The sequence below is a fragment of the Lolium rigidum genome, chromosome 7, assembly GCF_022539505.1.
Source record: "Lolium rigidum isolate FL_2022 chromosome 7, APGP_CSIRO_Lrig_0.1, whole genome shotgun sequence".
Lineage (NCBI taxonomy): Eukaryota > Viridiplantae > Streptophyta > Magnoliopsida > Poales > Poaceae > Lolium > Lolium rigidum.
This window is the reverse complement of record NC_061514.1, coordinates 52052601-52072292: the sequence shown is the minus strand read 5'-3', so window position 1 is coordinate 52072292 and position 19692 is coordinate 52052601. Positions and strand designations below refer to the sequence as shown.

The 19692-nt window shown below is 40.7% G+C and overlaps 1 protein-coding gene across 1 annotated transcript; it reads left to right on the top strand.

Annotated features, from left to right (window-relative positions):
• The first annotated feature begins 10161 nt into the window (after positions 1-10161).
• On the top strand, positions 10162-10633 carry LOC124678948. Its single transcript, XM_047214797.1, has one exon. The coding sequence runs from the start codon at positions 10220-10222 to the stop codon at positions 10490-10492; it is 273 nt and encodes a 90-aa protein (XP_047070753.1). The 5' UTR covers positions 10162-10219; the 3' UTR covers positions 10493-10633.
• Positions 10634-19692: the final 9059 nt, after the last annotated feature.

Here is a 19692-nt window from a genome sequence, read left to right as displayed (position 1 = left end):
GTTTGCAGTGATTTAAAATACTTCCAACAAATGCACTCATCTCAAATTACTCACATTCACAATAAAGAGGTTTCATTAAGACTTTGCAAGAAGCACAACATTTGCAAATCAAGAGATTCATGCCAAGATGCCAACCATAAGGTTGATGACAAGTAGTATGCATGAGAAGATGCTTCGTTACCAAGATAGCATTGGTGTGATGTAGTAGATGTGTTCGTTGATCATCCTATCTTGCCTCACGTTACTATTGAGTCACCACTTCTTTCCAAGAGTGGAGACAAGCATTCACTGCATATCCATTGTACCTTAACACAAAGGTGTACAAATGGTCCCTAAACTACTTCCAGTCCGAAGTAGTTAGGACATCATCAACATATAAGACAAATCAATTCTAGTGCAAATATAGATATGAATTACTTTATGCACATCTTAGTCAAATTAGATTTGAGGAGTTACTTATATGAGATTGGAAAAGAAAGTGACACATTCCTATAAGATATACATATATATATTAAATATGCATGCACAATACTTTCAAGAATTATATATATATAATTTGATAAAACACTAAATAAAACCAAAGAGACAATGGTTGTCCAAATTATATCATAAAGAATCAAATGAAGGAGAAGATTGAATCCAAAGATTGTTGTCCTTCATTATGGAAGCACTAACCTAAGCACAAAGGAATGAGAACATCTAGAGAGCAAGGTTCCAACAAATAAACCAAACCGACATCTTTTTATGATGGCACAGTACCAAAAGAAAATTTATGACTCCCAAACCTATATTTTTATAGTGATTTAAGAGATAAGCATTCTCTAATAATATAGAAGAGCTCTCTGTTTGGTGCATTATCAAGGATTTTATATGAATACAAATGCAAAACTAGATCACTACTGTAGGTTTCTAACAATGCTAAGAAATGAATAGACAACTTAGATCCATAAGATGAAGACACGGGAGTCAAAGTTATACGAACAAATTCACTGGCAATAAATAAGCGCGAATATAAATACAGCGTTATTTCAATGTGGATATGCGATCAATAAATATCTACTCATAATTGATTACCAATGTCCTAGACAAGAGGTAATAGGTATTAGTAGTTTCAGGTATGCGTAAGATTATTAGTAAACGCAATTGGCAACATAGCGTTTGGTAAAGATGTTGTTAACCATCATGCAAAGATAGTTTCTTGATATCTTCATTTAGTCATACCCACATGCAAGACTAATAGTATTCATACCAACATGCAAGCAAATTAATAGTATTCATACCAACATGCAAAGTAATTAATGTTTTCTGCTAACATAAAGTGATTACTAGTATGACTTGAAGCACATGGTTTTCAAAATGTATTGAGGGACACGTTGTGAAAAACCATGCAAGAAGAACTTTCACAAATAAGATCCACAAAGATATTGGTAGCAATAGCTGATTGTTACAAATTGAGCTTTTTTGAGCAAACATGCCACATAGGAGAGATAGTTTACTTTATCAATTTATGTGACACAACCTCTCAAATGTTCATTCGTTCTAGCAATATGACGCAAGTTTATTACTCTGTCGTGATGTTAAAGGATTTTCATGCAAGAGGCAAAAAAGATCCAACTAGAGATATTAATGGACATTGGAATTTGAATTTCTAAGAAGATGACATACCACTATAGAGACTAGATAATCTTGCAATAATATCAATTCTAAGTGATATTCCTCAAGGTAACAACAACATTGCTATTAGGACTCAGTGAAATTCTAAAGCATATCATCACTCCCCAAAATGGGATAGCGTCCATTAACCGCCATAAGAGCCAGAGTACATATAAGATACAACAAGATGCAAAAGTGGCTCCAACACAAACACAAATACATAAGGTGGGCAACCCAAACATGCATAGACTTGATTTCTCAAGAAAAGCAAGTAGGAAGCACAACATATATAAACACATGTTAGGAACAAAGCACACATGCAAAGGGGCTTATAATTTAACATAAATGAGTTGAGAACATGTTACCGCAAGGAGGACATTGACATATGATGGTAGCAGATAATCAGACTTGGCTGATATAATATAAATGATGAAGATCCCTTAATTCTTCATGATGTAGCCAAGTCTCCAATGCCCTCCAAAAAGCACCTATTGATCAAGTTTTGGATTGTTGGTCCCCAACTAAGTTGGGTCCTAAGAGGTTAGTCACAATAGGCTTGGCAACCCAAATGGTTCTTTTCTTGACACCACTTTGAGCACCAACATATTTGGCAAACACATTGCCACCCTCATCCTTACAAAGAGAATAAACATCATCAATGGAGATAGAGTTGGATGAGGTACCAATAGTGCAAAAAGAGGAGATGTGGCCCTTCTCACGGCATATGTAGCAAGTTCTTTTCTTCTCCTTCTTCTCACTAGATTTCTCCACAATGGGAGCATTGGCTTGATTCTTCTTGGGAAGTGGAATTTCTTCAACTTGAGGTTGAATATGAGTTTGAGCTTGAGGCCGCTTCCCTTTTTGCTTCTTCTTCAAAGGGCAAGATCTAACATGGTGCCCTTCAATTTTGCACTTGAAGCAAACAATCTTGGCTTGTTGGATTTGAATCCAAGTCCACTCTTGTCATTGGGGGATTGTTGCACACTTAACATCGTGTCAAGTTTGCATTTCCCTTCATGACTCTTTACCAAGTCGGTCTTCAAAGAAGTGACTTGGGCCTTGAGCTCTTTGATTTTCTCTACATGGTTAGTAATAACACAAGTACTAGAGGAAGTAGAACCTTCATTGTTAGAGCAACAAGGCAAGGAAGATAATTCATCACAAGATTTAGCAATACTATGAGTGGATGAATTACTAGGACTAGCACATGACAATATAGCATTTTGGGTAGTAGTGCTAGTATCCACATGAGGCTCACAAGGTGTTGCCTTTGATATGATAGCCTCATGAGCTAACTTTAGCCTATCATGAGAAGCTAGAAGATCCTCATGGGAGCTAGAAAGCTTTCCATGATTTTCTTCCAATTTCCCATAATTTCTAGTTAGCAACTCAAGTTGAGCCCTTAGCTCAACATTCCCCTTCAAGATAGATGCTTCACAAGAAGTAGAGTTAGTAGCACAAGCATCATCACAAGACATATTAAGAAGGAGGGTAACATAGCATGCTCTTTTAAATAGGAAGCTTGAAGTTGCTCATGGGACTTGGTGAGGATAGAGTGTTCGCTCTCCAAGACCTTGTGGGCCTTGTCTAGATCATCTAGATCCTTAACAAGTTTATCATGACCAACACCAACTTTGCGATTTTCCTTTTTAAGCATTTTTACTTGAGCTTTAGCATGGTCTCTTTCCTTGGTAAGTTTATAAACTATTTCATTTTGAGATACTTCAAGGGTTTCAAGTTGCTCTTCAAGAGAGGCTATGGTCTCTTGTTCTTCTTCAAGATCATTCTTTAGGGATACTACATCATTGGCATACTCTCGTTCAAGAGCACCCTTTTTATCAATGGTGTTCTCATGCATCCAAATAAGTTTTTGGCTCTCAATAGCGGTAGTCAAGATTTCAAAGAAGTGAGTGCTAGCAATTTTATCTTTGCAAATAACCTTGAATACGCTCTTACCCTTATCGCGTAGAGAGACAACCCAATCCTCTTCTTCATATTCATCCTCATCCTTATCACCACGAGACATATTAGGTTCCATGGTAGGAGGTGCAGTGGAACCCTTGGCCATAAGGCATATATGAGGACCGTGAGATAAAGATGAGGAGTTACTTGAGGCTCCTTTCAAGATCTTGTCTTGACCAATAGAATCTTTGGTTTCCTCTACATTGTTAGACACACAAAAACTAGAGGAAATATAATCATTTTTATCATGGCCACAAGACAATGCAAGCATATCATCATTAGATTTTTCCAAGCAACTTACACATGATATGCAAGGACTATCAACACAAGCATGTAAATCATTTCTAGTGCTAGATGTGTTTGAGTCCGTAGATGAAACATTGCAATGAGATAGAGATGAAGAATCATTAATAGAAAGCTCAAAATCAACATTGCAATTTTCATCACCACTCACCATATCATTACCTTGTGTCTTGACACACTTTGGTGAAGTGGATGAAGATGAGAACTCATCACGGCCGGAAGTGGAAGCAATGCAATCATCCTTAATAATATTGGACACATCATATTTATCTTGAATTTTTGTCCATAACTCATGAGCGCTCCAAAAAGGCAAATATGGAAAAAGACCTACATCTCTCAAAGCATTCATAAGAACATAAGAAGCTTGAGAATTGAGATATAAATTTTTCTCATCCTCTAATGATAGATTTTGTGAATCCATAGGAGGAGAAAAACCTATATCTACAATTTTCTCCATATGAGGGTCAATGTCCCGAAAATGACTAAGCATGCAAATTTTCCAAACATCATAATTTGTGCCATCTAATATAAGAGTGTTATCGTGCACTAATCCTCTAGCCGACATCTTTACTCTCGAGGCGGTGAAGCCTAAGAATGATAGACCTTGCTCTGATACCAATTGAAAGGACACGGATGTCGCCTAGAGGGGGGGTGAATAGGCGATTTAAAACTTTTACGAGATGGGCTTAACAAATGCGGAATAAAACTAGCGTTTACTTTGTCAAGCCCAAAGCCTATATACTATGGTTCACCTATGTGCACCAACAACTTATTCTAAGCAAGAGTTCACCTATGTGCACCAACAACTTATGCTAAGCAATACAAGCAAGTATGTGATAGCAAGATATATATAACTTCAAGCACGATGGCTATCACAAGGTAAAGTGCATAAGTAAAGAGCTCGGGTATAGAGATAACCGAGGCACGCGGGAGACGATGATTTATCCCGGAGTTCACACTCTTGCGAGTGCTAATCTCCGGTGGAGAGGTGCGGTTGCTTAGTGCTCCCGAACGCCACAAGAGGCTCACCTTGAGGTGTGGTTGCTCGATGCACACCAACGCCACAAAGGCCTCACCCCAAGATGCGGTACTCACACCACACACCGAACGCCACGAAGGCGCCTCACCTAAATCTTCGGTGACCCTCGCCACAAAGGCCTAGGTCACGGTTCCACTAAGGGATTTCCTTCGAGGCGGAAACCGGGCCTTACACAAAGATTGGGGCACACATCCACAACTTAATTGGAGGCTCCCAACAAATCGCCACAAAGGCCTAGAATCCGTCTAGGGTTCCAAGAACCCAAGAGTAACAACCTTCTTGTTTTCACCACCACGAATCACCGTGGAGAACTCAAACCGATGCACCAAATGCAATGGCAAGAACACCACAAAGATGCTCAAGTCCTTCTCTCTCAAATTCCAACAAAGCTACAAAAGCTATTGGGGGAATAAAAGAGGAAGAACAAATAAGAGGAGGAACACCAAATTTCTCCAAGATCTAGATGTAGTGGATTCCCCTCACAAAGAGAGGGATTTGATTGGTAGGAATGTAGATCTAGATGTCCTCTTCCTTTTCCCTCAAAAAGATTCAAGAAGCATAGGAGGAGTAGAGGGAAAGGGAAGCTCTCAAGGTCAACAATGGTGGAGAGCACAAAGGGGAAGAGGTAGCTGCCCAAGGAGGAAGAAGGGGGCTTAAATACCCCCTCCCATCGAAATATGACCGTTTGGGTCAGCTCAGGCCGGATTTTCCGGGCCGGATATTTGCAAAATATCCGGGCCCCAAAAAACGGCTAAGGACATGAGAAAACTGCTCTCAGGATGGGGGCCGGACATTTGGCCGGATATTTGCCCGGATTTGTCCAAAAACCTGATTTTTCCGGGGGGCCGGATTATCCGCCCCAAACTTGGGCCGGAATATCCGCCCCCTGACAACCGCGAAACATCAAAGCTGAAACGGGCATAACTTTAGCATCCGGACTCCGATTTTGATGATCTTGGGCTTGTTTTAAAGCTAGGAACAAGCTCTACAAGATCATGCAGGAAACCATCGTAGTCCAATAAGGGAGGATAGAAACAAATGATGAAAGGTTTGACCTATCTAAAAAAGACATACCGGTAAAACCTCCAATCTTGAAAATGCAACAAGTTGCCCGTGCAAAAACCATTCTTGATGAACTAGAGCTTGTCATGAGAATAAGCACAAGCTCTAAATCATCACATGGATAAGATCCAAATAATAACCAAGAAAGATGATGAACCAAACTCGAAAACGCAACAAGTGATCTATGCAAAATCCGTTTTCGATGAACTAGAGCTTGTCATGAGAATAAGCACAAGCTCTAAAACATCACATGGATAAGGTCCAAATAACAACCAAGAAAGATGATGCAAGGATGCAAAGGTTTGAGCTCTCTCCGAACGATACGATCGAGTTACTCACTCGAGAGCCCTCTTGATAGTACGGCAACTAAACTATAAACCGGTCTCCAACTATACTATGAGACCGGTGAGAAAGAAACCCTATCAAGAGCAAACCTTATACTTGCGTATTCCACTTGAGCTTGATGATGACGATCTTGACCTCAACAAGATGGAACGCCTTTCTTGATTGTGCTTGCTTGACGAAGTCTTGTAGATTGCTCCCCCATAAACCACCATGGGAGAGCTTCTTCTTCGGCGCATCTTCACATAACCATGACCACCATGTGGATTGCTCACCCATAATCCACCATGGGAGAGCTTCTTCTTCGGCGCATCTTCACATATCCATGATCACCATATGGATGGCAAGACTCAAGCAAAGGATCTCTTCGAGATGGCTCATCTTGAACTTGCACATCATTTCTCCATGGCAAGCTTCAAGCTTATGAACTCTTCGAGTTGGCTCATCTTGAACTTGCACTTCATTTCTTCATTCTTCATCATGTTGATGTCTTGAAGTAACTTGAGGGCTCACTTCATCTTCATCTTCAAGACATACTTGACGAGTTGATATCCTTCATCAATTTCTTCTTATTGCAACCTTGAAGCCAACATATGGTTCAAGAATTGCCTATGGACAACTCCTACAAATATAACTCAATGCAAACATTAGTCCATAGGGATTGTCATTAATTACCAAAACCACACATGGGGGCTCCATGCACTTTCACCTATATTCTCGGGTCCCGAGCCAAAATATTTGAACCTGGCTTAGCGCGTTTCAAATATTCTGATCCAAGTAAAATAATTGAGAGATATGTTGCAAGATTTTTCTTTCCAGATGTCTGGCAAGCACACTCATTATACTACACATGGCGAGTTCATGTTACTTTTCCCTATATTTTAACAATTCGCTCCATCAACTTTTGACAACATTTAATTGGTTTTGCTAAATAGGGCTTAGTTAACTCCTCTACCATCAGATCAGTGCGTTGGGGCCCACCTTATGTTATCTTCCATCTAGTTCTTCTTCTTGGCAACACAAAGAACAAGTGAGAGAGGGAAAGGGAGAAGGGGAAGATGGAAGGATGGAGTGCGAGTCGGCGACAACAACGGCGCGACTGGCAGCCGCATCAAAGATGACGAGGTGTAGTGCGAGGCAAAGCAGCCGGCCGCCCCGAAGGCGATGGAGGTGATCAATAAACTTAGGGTGGGAGTGGTGGGATGTGCCAGCCGTAGATAGCAAGCGACCCCACGTAGGATTAGATCATCTCTCACAACTATCGCAAACTTTACGTAAAACTGAATATTAAAAGTTCGCGGGATCTACATCTATTCTTGCGGTGCCAGAACTAAACTTATTAATGTCCCAACATCAAACAATACAAAAATAATTCAAATTCAATGATAGTTCAAATTGAAATGATTAAATAAATAAACAATGGTCTCGAATGCAAAGAATGGTTTAAATCACACATGAATAAAAGTGAAAACAAATGAAAAAATTGAGAGGCTATCCCAAATAACTTGGACTTATGCTGAATGAGATTATTATTAAATTGGGTATGCGAAACACAGTCTTCAATCTAAGGATACATCTCAAGAAAAGTTTGGATCCGGTCCAGGTTCCCACGAGGTTTGACATGGCTACCAACATTATCCAAATCCCTCTCATTGTTTATGATCATTTAGAATCACAGATGTCGTCATGATATCGATGTGGGAATTTTTTTCGTATAAACGAGTAGGGTCTCGAACAATAGTAAATCAAGTTTGCAACACGCCAAAAGCTCACAATGTCCCTTTAGCGTACTTCTTGTCATTTGGCAAATTGAGATTGCTTTTTTAACTTGAGGATGCCCTTTTAAATTGTATCGTCTGGAGTAGTAGTTTTTGCACTAGTACATCTACCTCTGCGGCGGTGGTGGCAATTAAGTACCAAAGCCAAGCCGAGGAAGAGATGAGATCATGAGGACATTCATGAACCTCTGATGAGGTCCTAGCCAAGTAGTTGTTAAATAGAGGTGCTCCTAATGAGATATTTGTTAAGACTCGGTGATGTATAGCAATGCATCAAGATGTTTATAGATATTAAAATAGACATAAACAAAAAAAATGTGGTTCTCAATTTTCTTAGTGCCAAAAACAATGTAGTTCAATGAGATATCTTGTAAAAAAGAACATAAATATTATGAAAAGCAGAGTTAATTTACCACCATTGCATAGCTATTGACCAGAAATCAACTTGTATTGTATAACCATGAACTTTAATTTTACACGAATACGATTAATGTTTTTAGATGTAGTAAAAACTAGTTAAAATTATTTGTTATTCATGGAAGATCAATTTATAACTTCTGAATAATAATCTACAAATAAGTAAAAAATGTTAGAATAAATTAAATATATAACAACCATTAATACACTAGTAAAGTATATGGCTAACGCTGTCGAAGTATAACCTCAAATCTTGTATTTAGTATCGAAACGACAAAAAAATACATATTTTCAAACTTTCTAAAGAAATAACCCTATTTCAAAAAACAACAAACACGTTTCATGGCACATATCCACGCGACTGATTGTAACCCACACCCGAGCAGGATAAACCCAAGCAGATCAGTTCGTCGACAGAAATCACTGGATCCCCGTAGACAACAACAACGGATGGAGAAACAATTATCGCCAGCGGCCAGAGGGGCAGCGCGTGACTCACCACACTGCATCCGCCATCCCCTTCGCCCGACACGGACAAAGTGATGCCGGCCAAAACTGGCACCACCATGCTCACCATCAATAGTCATGCTCACCATCAATAGTCTGAGATCGATCCCGTCAGGTTTTTCTAACACGGGGCGATTGGAGATCCGCTGCTGTGGTAGCGCGTGGACTTTGCCCGATGGTGTGGGAGTTGTTGCTCGGAGGATGGGGACACCCCGGTCGCCCACGGGAAGGCAACGGGCTCCAGGACCAAGAGTACTCATCCAAGGTGAGCTAAGTAGCGAAGGAGATGCGTATCTAGTACCATGAATGAAATTGAAATTTATAATCATCATGTTTTTTTTTGCAAAACAAATGTTAGCTATGTTGATTGATGGGGTGGATCAAAGATTTAATATTTATACTTTTTAGGATGAGAGCGCCTCGTCGTTATTTGATCGCTATTGCTACGTAGAAATAACTTTATTTTTTTAAAAAATCTTCTCTTTTGCAAGTCATCTACCGGTGCTTCATCGTCGTCTCTTCAGCGCATGGATAATCGCGACCTCTTTACGGAGGTGTATACACGGTTGAAGGACAGGACGAGAGATTTTATTATCCAACATGGTGGCAGCATAATCTTAGGATTGGACCACCGTCGTCTTAGGAGTCAGATGCAGCATCTTTATGTTGTATGGAGTCTTATTTTTTGTAACTTTAAATGTTTTGTGTGCATCTTACCTATGCCTAGCCTAGTTGTAGTGTCTAAAGTTTTAGAATAATAGAACACCCTTTATCAAAAAGAAATCAAGTTATGTTGATTGAATCTTGAAACACGTTCTCTACACGTCAATCCCATCTTATCTCTGCCGGCATGGTCAAGCCGCGACGGACAAAACCGCCCCATCCGACGCAAATAAACAAGGCGAGGCGAGGTAGGCAGCCACGATAGCGAGAGGTGCGGCGTAAACAAGCAAAGTGTATCTGAAACCAGTGCCCGCGGCCACCTGTTTCGCTCAGCTCCTCCATTATATAACCCAGCATACTCCCACCCCTCATTCCAACAGCACAAGCATCCACTCAGTTCTTTCACTACTCTGCAAGTCAACACAACACACGCACACAGCGATCACAAATCAGTTTCCACTCTCGACCAACCTAGCAAGAAGAAGGAGAAGAGATGGCCGGTGCAGCGAAGGCGTCGTGGACGGTGGCGATGAGCGTCGGCGCCGTGGAGGCGCTCAAGGACCAGGCCGGACTCTGCCGCTGGAACTACGCGCTCAGGTCCATCCACCGGGCCGCCAAGGCCAAGGCCAGCGCCCGCGGCGCCGTCTCCCAGGGCAAGAAGCAGCTTCCGGCATCCGCGGCGGCGGTGGCGGAGAGGCGACGAGCGGAGAAGGCCGAGGAGGGGTTGAGGACCGTCATGTACCTCAGCTGCTGGGGTCCCAATTAGTAGCTACATCAGCTAGCTACCTGTGTTTCCTTGCAGCAATGGCCTGAAGTCAGTTTTTGCCGGTGTCCCCCCATTGTAACATACCACGATGATGATGATGATGATGAAACTTTCAGTCACTTGACTTGAGTTTACCATTTCCGTCCTTGTCCATTTTCTTTGAATTGGTTGCAGGTGCCTAATCCCATGGCTCAATCTGTTTGTGTGATAGATCAGTGGCGAATTAATACTTTCTGAAAACTGCATTTCTGTACTCTGGACTTTGCTGTATTCACATGACGAAATCCTTTTTGTTCGCAATCATTGGCACTATGAATTCTGACAGCATTGCTAATCGGATCATCAGTCGATTTAGTTTCAGTCATGTTCGGGGATCAGGCCTTCAATTCCTTTGTCATACCACTTTAATTAGTCAACTAGCCCTAATCAATCTCCAAGTTGTATGATCAGAGTTACTGAATAAGCCACGTCACAGTTTCCTTTCCTGTTTTCCAGTTTCCACTAAATCGCAAGCTGAACCGCAACTTAATTTATCCTAGGGTGATGGAAAGAAAGAAAAAAAACACTGTAATTTGCTTTGTTTACAAATTCAACGGTAACAACTACACACATAGACCATAGGACAGACCGTAACCAGAAACGTAAAAAAGGAAAGTGAGAATGTTTGCTCTTTTGTGCGTAAGTCATCATTTCTACTCCATATGAGATAATGGATGATCTTTTGTTGTATAATGATATTCCATTTAACGCAATCTTTGACATTTTGACATCTTCTTGCAATTATTTGGCAGTGCAAATCGATCTCCAGAAGTTCTGTCCCAGATTTGATTTGCTCTAGATGTCCACGTGCAGTGCAGCTTCTGAATATGTGCAAGTACATACTTCAGTGTAGCCTAATTAGTTCAGGAAAGGGGAAGTTATTTAGACACCACAGTGAGTATTTAATGGTATAAGTGAGGTTTACCCTTGCTATGTACTGAAAAAACTGAACATAATTTGTGCATTGAGTTTAATAAATCTTGTTGTTAAGCATCTGGAAGTAAAAGTAGGAGCATTTCATCAGGGAGTGATGTTTTGGCACATGGGAGCGTATGCTCCCTTTATTTTGAAATACATGTTAGACACATTTTAAAATGTTAAACAAATTGAAACAAAAATTTCGCACGTACATCTTCATGTGCTACGCGCTCAGAAAGTCGTTTCATGAAAAATCGACATGTCATGTGGCGTGTGTAAAAAAGACAAAATTCAGTGCTGAAACAAAGACTTGTCACAAGATAAATTTTCTCTTTTTCGCTTAGACTACAAAAAATATCATTTTTTCGTGAAACTTGATGAATATACATATATTATGGAGATGTACATGTAAATTTTTTTGTCAAATTTTTTTAACACTTGGAAATATGTTTTTATGGTAGAGGGATCATACGCACCCGGGAGCCGAATTGAGTTTCTGCATTTCATCATTTACCTTTTACTTCCATTACAATCTTGCTTGACATTCATGCAGTGAGCAGTATCGGTATGGTGAGCAGAGCAACACTTAGTAGAATCATGCTTTTCCTCTCATGACAACCGCGAGAAATTTAATATTATAAATTTTACTCTCTGCTTTGGCTCCTTCAGTTCAGCGTCTAGGATTTTTCACATTGCATATGCGAGTATCCTTGTCATAAAATGGTTTCTATATGCAGGTGTACCAACAAAGGAATTGTCTGCAAGAGGTGCTCCTAATCCTAACAGCTTGACCTCCAACTTTGCTGCTACCTAATTGTAAATACTATCGAGGGCATGAGCAAACTACCGGCTGACATCTCAAACACTAGAATTTTTCACATTTCTTATAACTAATTTTAAAATGCATACTATGTAAATCTCTACTAGGTATTTTAAGACTCGTATGTTGCATACCAAATATGAAGATACCTATAGATACTAAAACAGACACACAAAATAATAGCCAGAGATTTTATAAATACTTAATACTAAACATAATTTAGTGTTTGAGATGTTCCTAAATAACACTAAAAACATAATTATCATAACAAAATTGAGTTACTTTACAATCCTAATATCTTTAATGATAAGAGATCAAATTGGAAAAATAACTTTAAGTTATACATGCATGTGGACAATGTTGTTTAATATAGTAAAAACTAGTTCAATTATTTGTTAGCCATGTAAAAAAAAAATTATTCAGTTGAGAATGATCTAGAAATAAGAAAAATTGTTTAGTATAAATAGATAATGACTATTGTTATTGACTCCCTATGAGACTAGTTAAGTCCAAGACTAACCATATCCATGTAATATCCATACTCCTCTGTCGAGACAAAAAAATTTATTGACCACAATAAGTAACTTGTCATAGTTTCTAACTCTGCAAAGTCACTCGGATGAGGACGGCTATGTTCCTCAAATGTGACGATTCATTTTATTTGGGTATACTAGTTAGGTAGTAAGGCATGTTGCTTGCAATGACCATGGCATGAGAATTGGCAACTCGTTGTGTCTCCTGATTGTAAGTATGGGTTATCGTGACAATGATGAATACTTCTATCACTTGAGTTAACTTTTCTCTTTGAGACATCAATTAACAATAGAAATAATATTGCACTATTCTCTAAACGAGTAGTTTATTACTTGCTTTGTTTTTTCTAAGATAATATTTTCTCTAATTAAGTTGATAGCTCTATCTAGTGCTTTTTATTTGCTACTTTAGTGGGTAGAACAAGATCTGAACCAAAATATATGATATTAATCTTCAATTTTCTGATAGAAGTGATAGAACTGATCCATCTATAGCTAGGTTTTCTTTAGTTTTTATGGTTCCACAAATGGTTAAGTTTTTTTTTGCAGGCTCGCACATGTCCATTTTGACAGTATCTTTTTAAATAGAAAATATCTATTTTGGTCCAGATCCTTGCCAAAATTTATGTCTCGAATGCTATAATTTTTCACTTATGGTACCTTTTCCCATTTACATAGATTTACCATGATGTGGCAGTAGATTGCTTATATGAGAACCTGGTCACCACAAACATTTTTAAAAATCAAATATGAAAAACTCGAAGTGAGAAAATATAAGGCTTGGTTTGAAATTATTGAAATGTATTAAGTATATAAAAATAGCCAAAAATGGTAAAGGTGGTTAAATTAAACTCAAGAAAATGTCAAAATGAGTTGGACGTATGCAATTAAGAATTTAAGATAATCGGTTGCAATGCGATATGCAACCTAAAGAGTTCATTTTAAATAAATCTACTCATACGAAGGAAAAAATGCGGGAAATGAAATCTTTGGAGTTTGTAGCGAAAATAATAAGAAAATATAAATTTTAAGATTGTTAAAAAATTAAATGAAAATTTTCATGAATATTAGAAAAGTGGTCAATATATTTAATTTTTTAGGACATTTAGAAAATCCAGGAATATAGTAAGAAATTTTAGGAAACTATGGGTTATTTAGAATATGAAATGCAATAATTTTAAAAAAAATTGAATTTTACTGAATTTCGTGTTTGCCGCCAAATTTTTTATTGCATGCATATTTTACATTATGAAGTAATAGTAACTATACTAGAATGTTTATATCCAACCAAAAAAAATTATTCCCCATTTTTCTAGTTCATTTTTTTTCTCTTAGTGGATTCATAAGAATGGTATAGACATCTCGTTTTTAGAGCAAGTGAATAAATGTACTTCTTCCATAACGGTTTATTTGGGTATTACATAGTTCAAGAAAAATACTTTATCATTAATTAAAAAAAAGATATATATAACACAAAAATTACACCATTAGGAACTTAATTTAAATATGAATCCAGCTATATGATTGGTGTGGCATATATCTCAAATTTTGTTTACTAAATTAATGGTTAAACTTTTTCTCAAAGTGCGTAATACTCCTTTTATCCATTAAATAAATAAATCTCAAATTATCATAAAATTCTTAAAAAAAACACCTGTATACCTCCATATTTTATGTGTGCATGTAATGTTTCGTTGAAACCCAACATTTTTGTGCCCTATGTAAGGAACACAAAATAGTATCTTCAGAATAGCCCTTTTTCACACCGATTTCTTTTTTACACATGCTGCAGATATTTCTATTTCTTTGTAGGGATTTCTATTTTCGTGCCCTCGGGTCCTTAGTTGTGTTCAGTTTTCCCCAGCTCCTTAGTTTTTCCTCAGTTTTCCCCAAGACCTTGTCTGAAACCCGCGGAAGGAGCTCGGACGGAAGAAATCCGTTAAGTTGACCGTTCCGTGCTGACGAGTGAGGTCGTGTCGTTTGTGGGGTCGCGTCGTGTGGGGCTGGTAGGAAGGAACCGCGTGGGACAGGACGAGACCATGTTTGTGTGGCCGTAGCGTGTGGGGCCGTAGTGTGTGGAGCCGTGTGGGTCCGGGACGTGGGCACGAGTGGTTTCTGTCTCTTTCGCCCAGATTAGCAGTTTTCAATGTACATTTTTCCTCTCTCTCGCTCGATCTCATTCATATTTGATGGCCCAAATGGTAGCAAATCTAGAGTAGCTTCTCCTTCTGTTTTTTAACGCCATTCTTTTCTTTATGCCTTCGTTTTTACTCAATCAGGTAGGAAATCTAGGGCACACATCCAGAGAAAATATAGGATAAGCTGCATACAACAGCCAACATAGCATAGATATATTCACGACAGATCCAACAATAGTACCGATAGAACCCTACAACATAAGCTACATTTTACATAAATTTAAGCTGCTCTACAGATAGAGCGATCACATACGAGAGTGCGAGTAGGCATGTTCAACGCCTCCGGGTCGCGCCCGTGACTCGCCTCGGAGGTTGCGCAGTGAATCTCAAGTGCTTTGTGTTTGGCCATGAACGCATGCACGTTCACCGTCGTTCCAACTCTAGCGCCGCATCTCGCCAATGGATTCGGCATGGTTCACTGTGCGGTTGAAGTCGGTGGCGCGGAGCTTCTGCTGCGTAAGGGGCACTTGTAAATGCCTCGAGCAAAGGGGCCATCGTAATGGCCGGACTCGCAGCCTCCCGAGGACGTGACGAGTCTTGGTGTGGAAGGACTCGTCGTCGCCGCCGACGTCGCTGCTCCGCACCTGTCACGTAGCACCAAAGATCGTGCAAAAACACGGAGTCAATTGCAACGATGATGGAACGAGAGTGAACAAAGATCATGCATGATAATATGGGCTCGAAAAAAAGAGGTAGCCTCAGTTACATTGGACACACTTATATCCAGGATTTGAGTCAGTAAACAAAAGATCATGCACAACAAATTTGTACACACCAATTGTTTACTGACCAAACCCTGAATCAATTTGTGCCCAAATATTCATCATCATCGGCACAAATCTTAAACAAAAGCAAATCACAAGCACTAATAACACAAGATCTAACACAAAAGGATTGAACTAGGAACAGACGCACCCTAATAATGCAGGATCTAACACAAATGGATTGAACTAAGAACAGACAAACCCTAATAACGCTAGATCTAACACAAAAGGATTGAAATGGGATAAGAACAAGGGATCAAAGGGTTACCTCCGGCTCGTCGTCGACGATGCTGGTGTTGTAGGGGTTCTTCGGCGCGACGTACGACACTGGTTCGTACGGGTCCCAAGTGACGGGGGCCTGGACGGTGGCGGCGGCTGATGCGACGGCGGCTGATGCGCCGGCTGCTACGTTGGAAGCAGCGACAGGGGCCTGGACGGGGGCAGCGGCCGATGCGCCGGCGGCTGATGCGCCGGCTGCTACGTTGGAAGCATCGACAGGGGCCTGGACGGGGGCAACGGCCGATGCGCCGGCGGCTGATGCGCCGACAATGGGCATCTCATTCTTGTCCATCGCCGGCGGTTTTCGTCGGGGTTTTTTCTTTGGTTGTGGAGAAGATGATGGGACAGGAGATGCGGTTGCAGTGAGAACGTGCGTCGAGGGAGAGAAAAAGGGCTCTATAAAGACGAAGGTGGCGTGTACCGCAACACGCGTCCGCTATGCACGGCTGCAGTGTGCACCGCGACACGAGTCTAACGTACCCTAGGACGTTTGGTGTACTCAGTTATAACCTCGGGCCTTATACAGAAATTTTATCTATACTCAGTTTTCCCCTCGAGTACTTAGACTGGCAAGTGCATTATACTCAGTTTTACCCTCAAGTAGCTGGTCAACAGAGAGTCAGCAAATGAGATTAACATATCTAATTGAGTCATTTCATGCGCAAAAAAATCCAAAAAAAATAAAAATATAGTGGCACCTATTCATGGAGTCTTCCTACGCAACCTGCCATCTAGAAAACCTTAACAAACATATATAAATCAAGTTTCCACAAATTGCCCCTTCTCCGAATCACTAGTGTAGCTATGAAGTGTAGGATAACGTTGCATAGAAAACAAAAATTTTCCTACCGCGAACACGCAATCCAAGCCAAGATGCAATCTAGAAGACGGTAGCAACGAGGGGGTATCGAGTCTCACCCTTGAAGAGATTCCAAAGCCTACAAGATGAGGCTCTTGTTGCTGCGGTAGACGTTCACTTGCCGCTTGCAAAAGCGCGTAGAAGATCTTGATCACGATCGGTTCCGGCGCCACGAACGGGCAGCACCTCCGTACTCGGTCACACGTTCGGTTGTTGATGAAGACGACGTCCACCTCCCGTTCCAGCGGGCAGCGAAAGCAGTAGCTCCTCTTGAATCTGACAGCACGACGGCGTGGTGTCGGTGGCGGTGGAGAACTCCGGCGGAGTTTCGCTAAAGCTACGCGGAAGATATGGAGGAGAGGGGGCGGCTAGGGTTTGGGAGGGGGTGGCCGGCCACTCAAGGGGGGCGGCCAGGTTGTGGTCTTGGGGTGGCCGGCCCCCTCTCTTGGCCCCTCATTATATAGGTGGATCCCCAAGAGTTGGTGTCCAAGTCTTCGAATAAGACCCGAACCAAAAACCTTCCATAAGAGAGGGAAACCTAGCCAAGCTAGGACTCCCACCAAAGGTGGGAGTTCCACCTCCCATATGGGGGTGGCCGGCCCCTAAGGGGGAGTCCACTTGGGACTCCTCCCCTACTAGGTTGGCCGGCCATGGAGGTGGAGTCCCATGTGGACTCCACCTTCCTTGGTGGTTTCTTCCGGACTTTTCTAGAACCTTCTAGAACCTTCCATAGAACCTTCCGCGACATTTTAATTCACATAAAATGACATCCTATATATGAATCTTATTCTCCGGACCATTCCGGAACTCCTCGTGATGTCCGGGATCTCATCCGGGACTCCGAACAAATATTCGAACTCCATTCCATATACAAGTACTACCATTTCAACATCCAACTTTAAGTGTGTCACCCTACGGTTCGTGAACTATGCGGACATGGTTGAGTACTCACTCCGACCAATAACCAATAGCGGGATCTGGAGATCCATAATGGCTCCCACATATTCAACGATGACTTTAGTGATCGAATGAACCATTCACATACAATACCAATTCCCTTTGTCTTGCGATATTTTACTTGTCCGAGGTTTGATCTTCGGTATCACTCTATACCTTGTTCAACCTCGTCTCCTGACAAGTACTCTTTACTCGTACCGTGGTATGTGGTCTCTTATGAACTTATTCATATGCTTGCAAGACATTAGACGACATTCCACCGAGAGGGCCCATAGTATATCTATCCGTCATCGGGATGGACAAATCCCACTGTTGATCCATATGCCTCAACTCATACTTTCCGGATACTTAATCCCACCTTTATAGCCACCCATTTACGCAGTGGTGTTTGATGTAATCAAAGTACCTTTCCGGTATAAGTGATTTATATGATCTCATGGTCATAAGGACTAGGTAACTATGTATCGAAAGCTTATAGCAAATAACTTAATGACGAGATCTTATGCTACGCTTAATTGGGTGTGTCCATTACATCATTCATACAATGATATAACCTTGTTATTAATAACATCCAATGTTCATGATTATGAAACTAATCATCCATTAATCAACAAGCTAGTTAAGAGGCATACTAGGGACTCTTTGTTGTTTATATATCACACATGTATTAATGTTTCTGTTAATACAATTATAGCATGGTATATAAACATTTATCATAAACATAAAGATATATAATAACCACTTTTATTATTGCCTCTTGGGCATATCTCCAACAGTCTCCCACTTGCACTAGAGTCAATAATCTAGATTACATTGTAAGGAACCTAACACCCATGGCATTCTGGTGTTGGTCATGCTTTGCCCTAGGGAGAGCTTTAGTCAACGGATCCGCTACATTCGGATCGGTGTGTACTTTGCAAATCTTTACTTCTCCATCTTCGATGTACTCGCGAATCGAGTGGTAACGCAGCTTGATATGCTTCAGCCTCTTGTGTGACCTTGGTTCTTGTGCATTGGCGATGGCACCCATGTTGTCACAAGATATGACTAGTGGGTCCAATGCACTAGGAACCACACCGAGCTCTACAATGAACCTCTTCATCCATACCGCTTCGATGAAGCCTCGAAGCCGCTATGTACTCCGATTCGTTGAAGACTTCGCCACCGTGCACCGCTTCGAGCTTGCCCAGCCTATCGCAGCACCATTCAATATAAACACGTACCCGCGATCGTGACTTAGAGTCATCGGATCGTTGTTCCAACTTGCATCGGTGTAACTTGTTACAACGAGCTCTTGGTCACCTCCATAACAAAGAAACATATCCTTAGTTCTTTTCAAGTATTTCAGGATATTCTTGATCGCATGTCCAAGGCTCCATTCCTGGATCACTTTGATATCTGCTAGTCAAACTAACAGCATGCGCTATATCCGGTCTTGTACATAGCATGGCATACATAATAGAGCCTACTCGCCGAAGCATAGGGGATCTCGACTCATCCTTTCTCTTCTTCTTCGCCGTAGCCGGTCCTTGAGTCTTACTCAAGACCTTGCCCGGTAACATAGGTAAAAACCCTTTCTTACTTTCGTCCATTCTAAACTTCTTTAGAATCTTGTCCAGTGTATGTACTCTGTGATAGCCCTATTAGGCGTCTTGATCTATCTCTATAAATCTTGATGCCTAATATATACGATGCTTCACCAAGGTCTTTCATTGAAAAACTGTTATTCAAATAACCTTTTACATTGCTTAATAGTTCTATATCATTCCCAATCAATAATATGTCATCTACATATAATATCGTGAATGCTACAGATCTCCCACTCACTTTCTT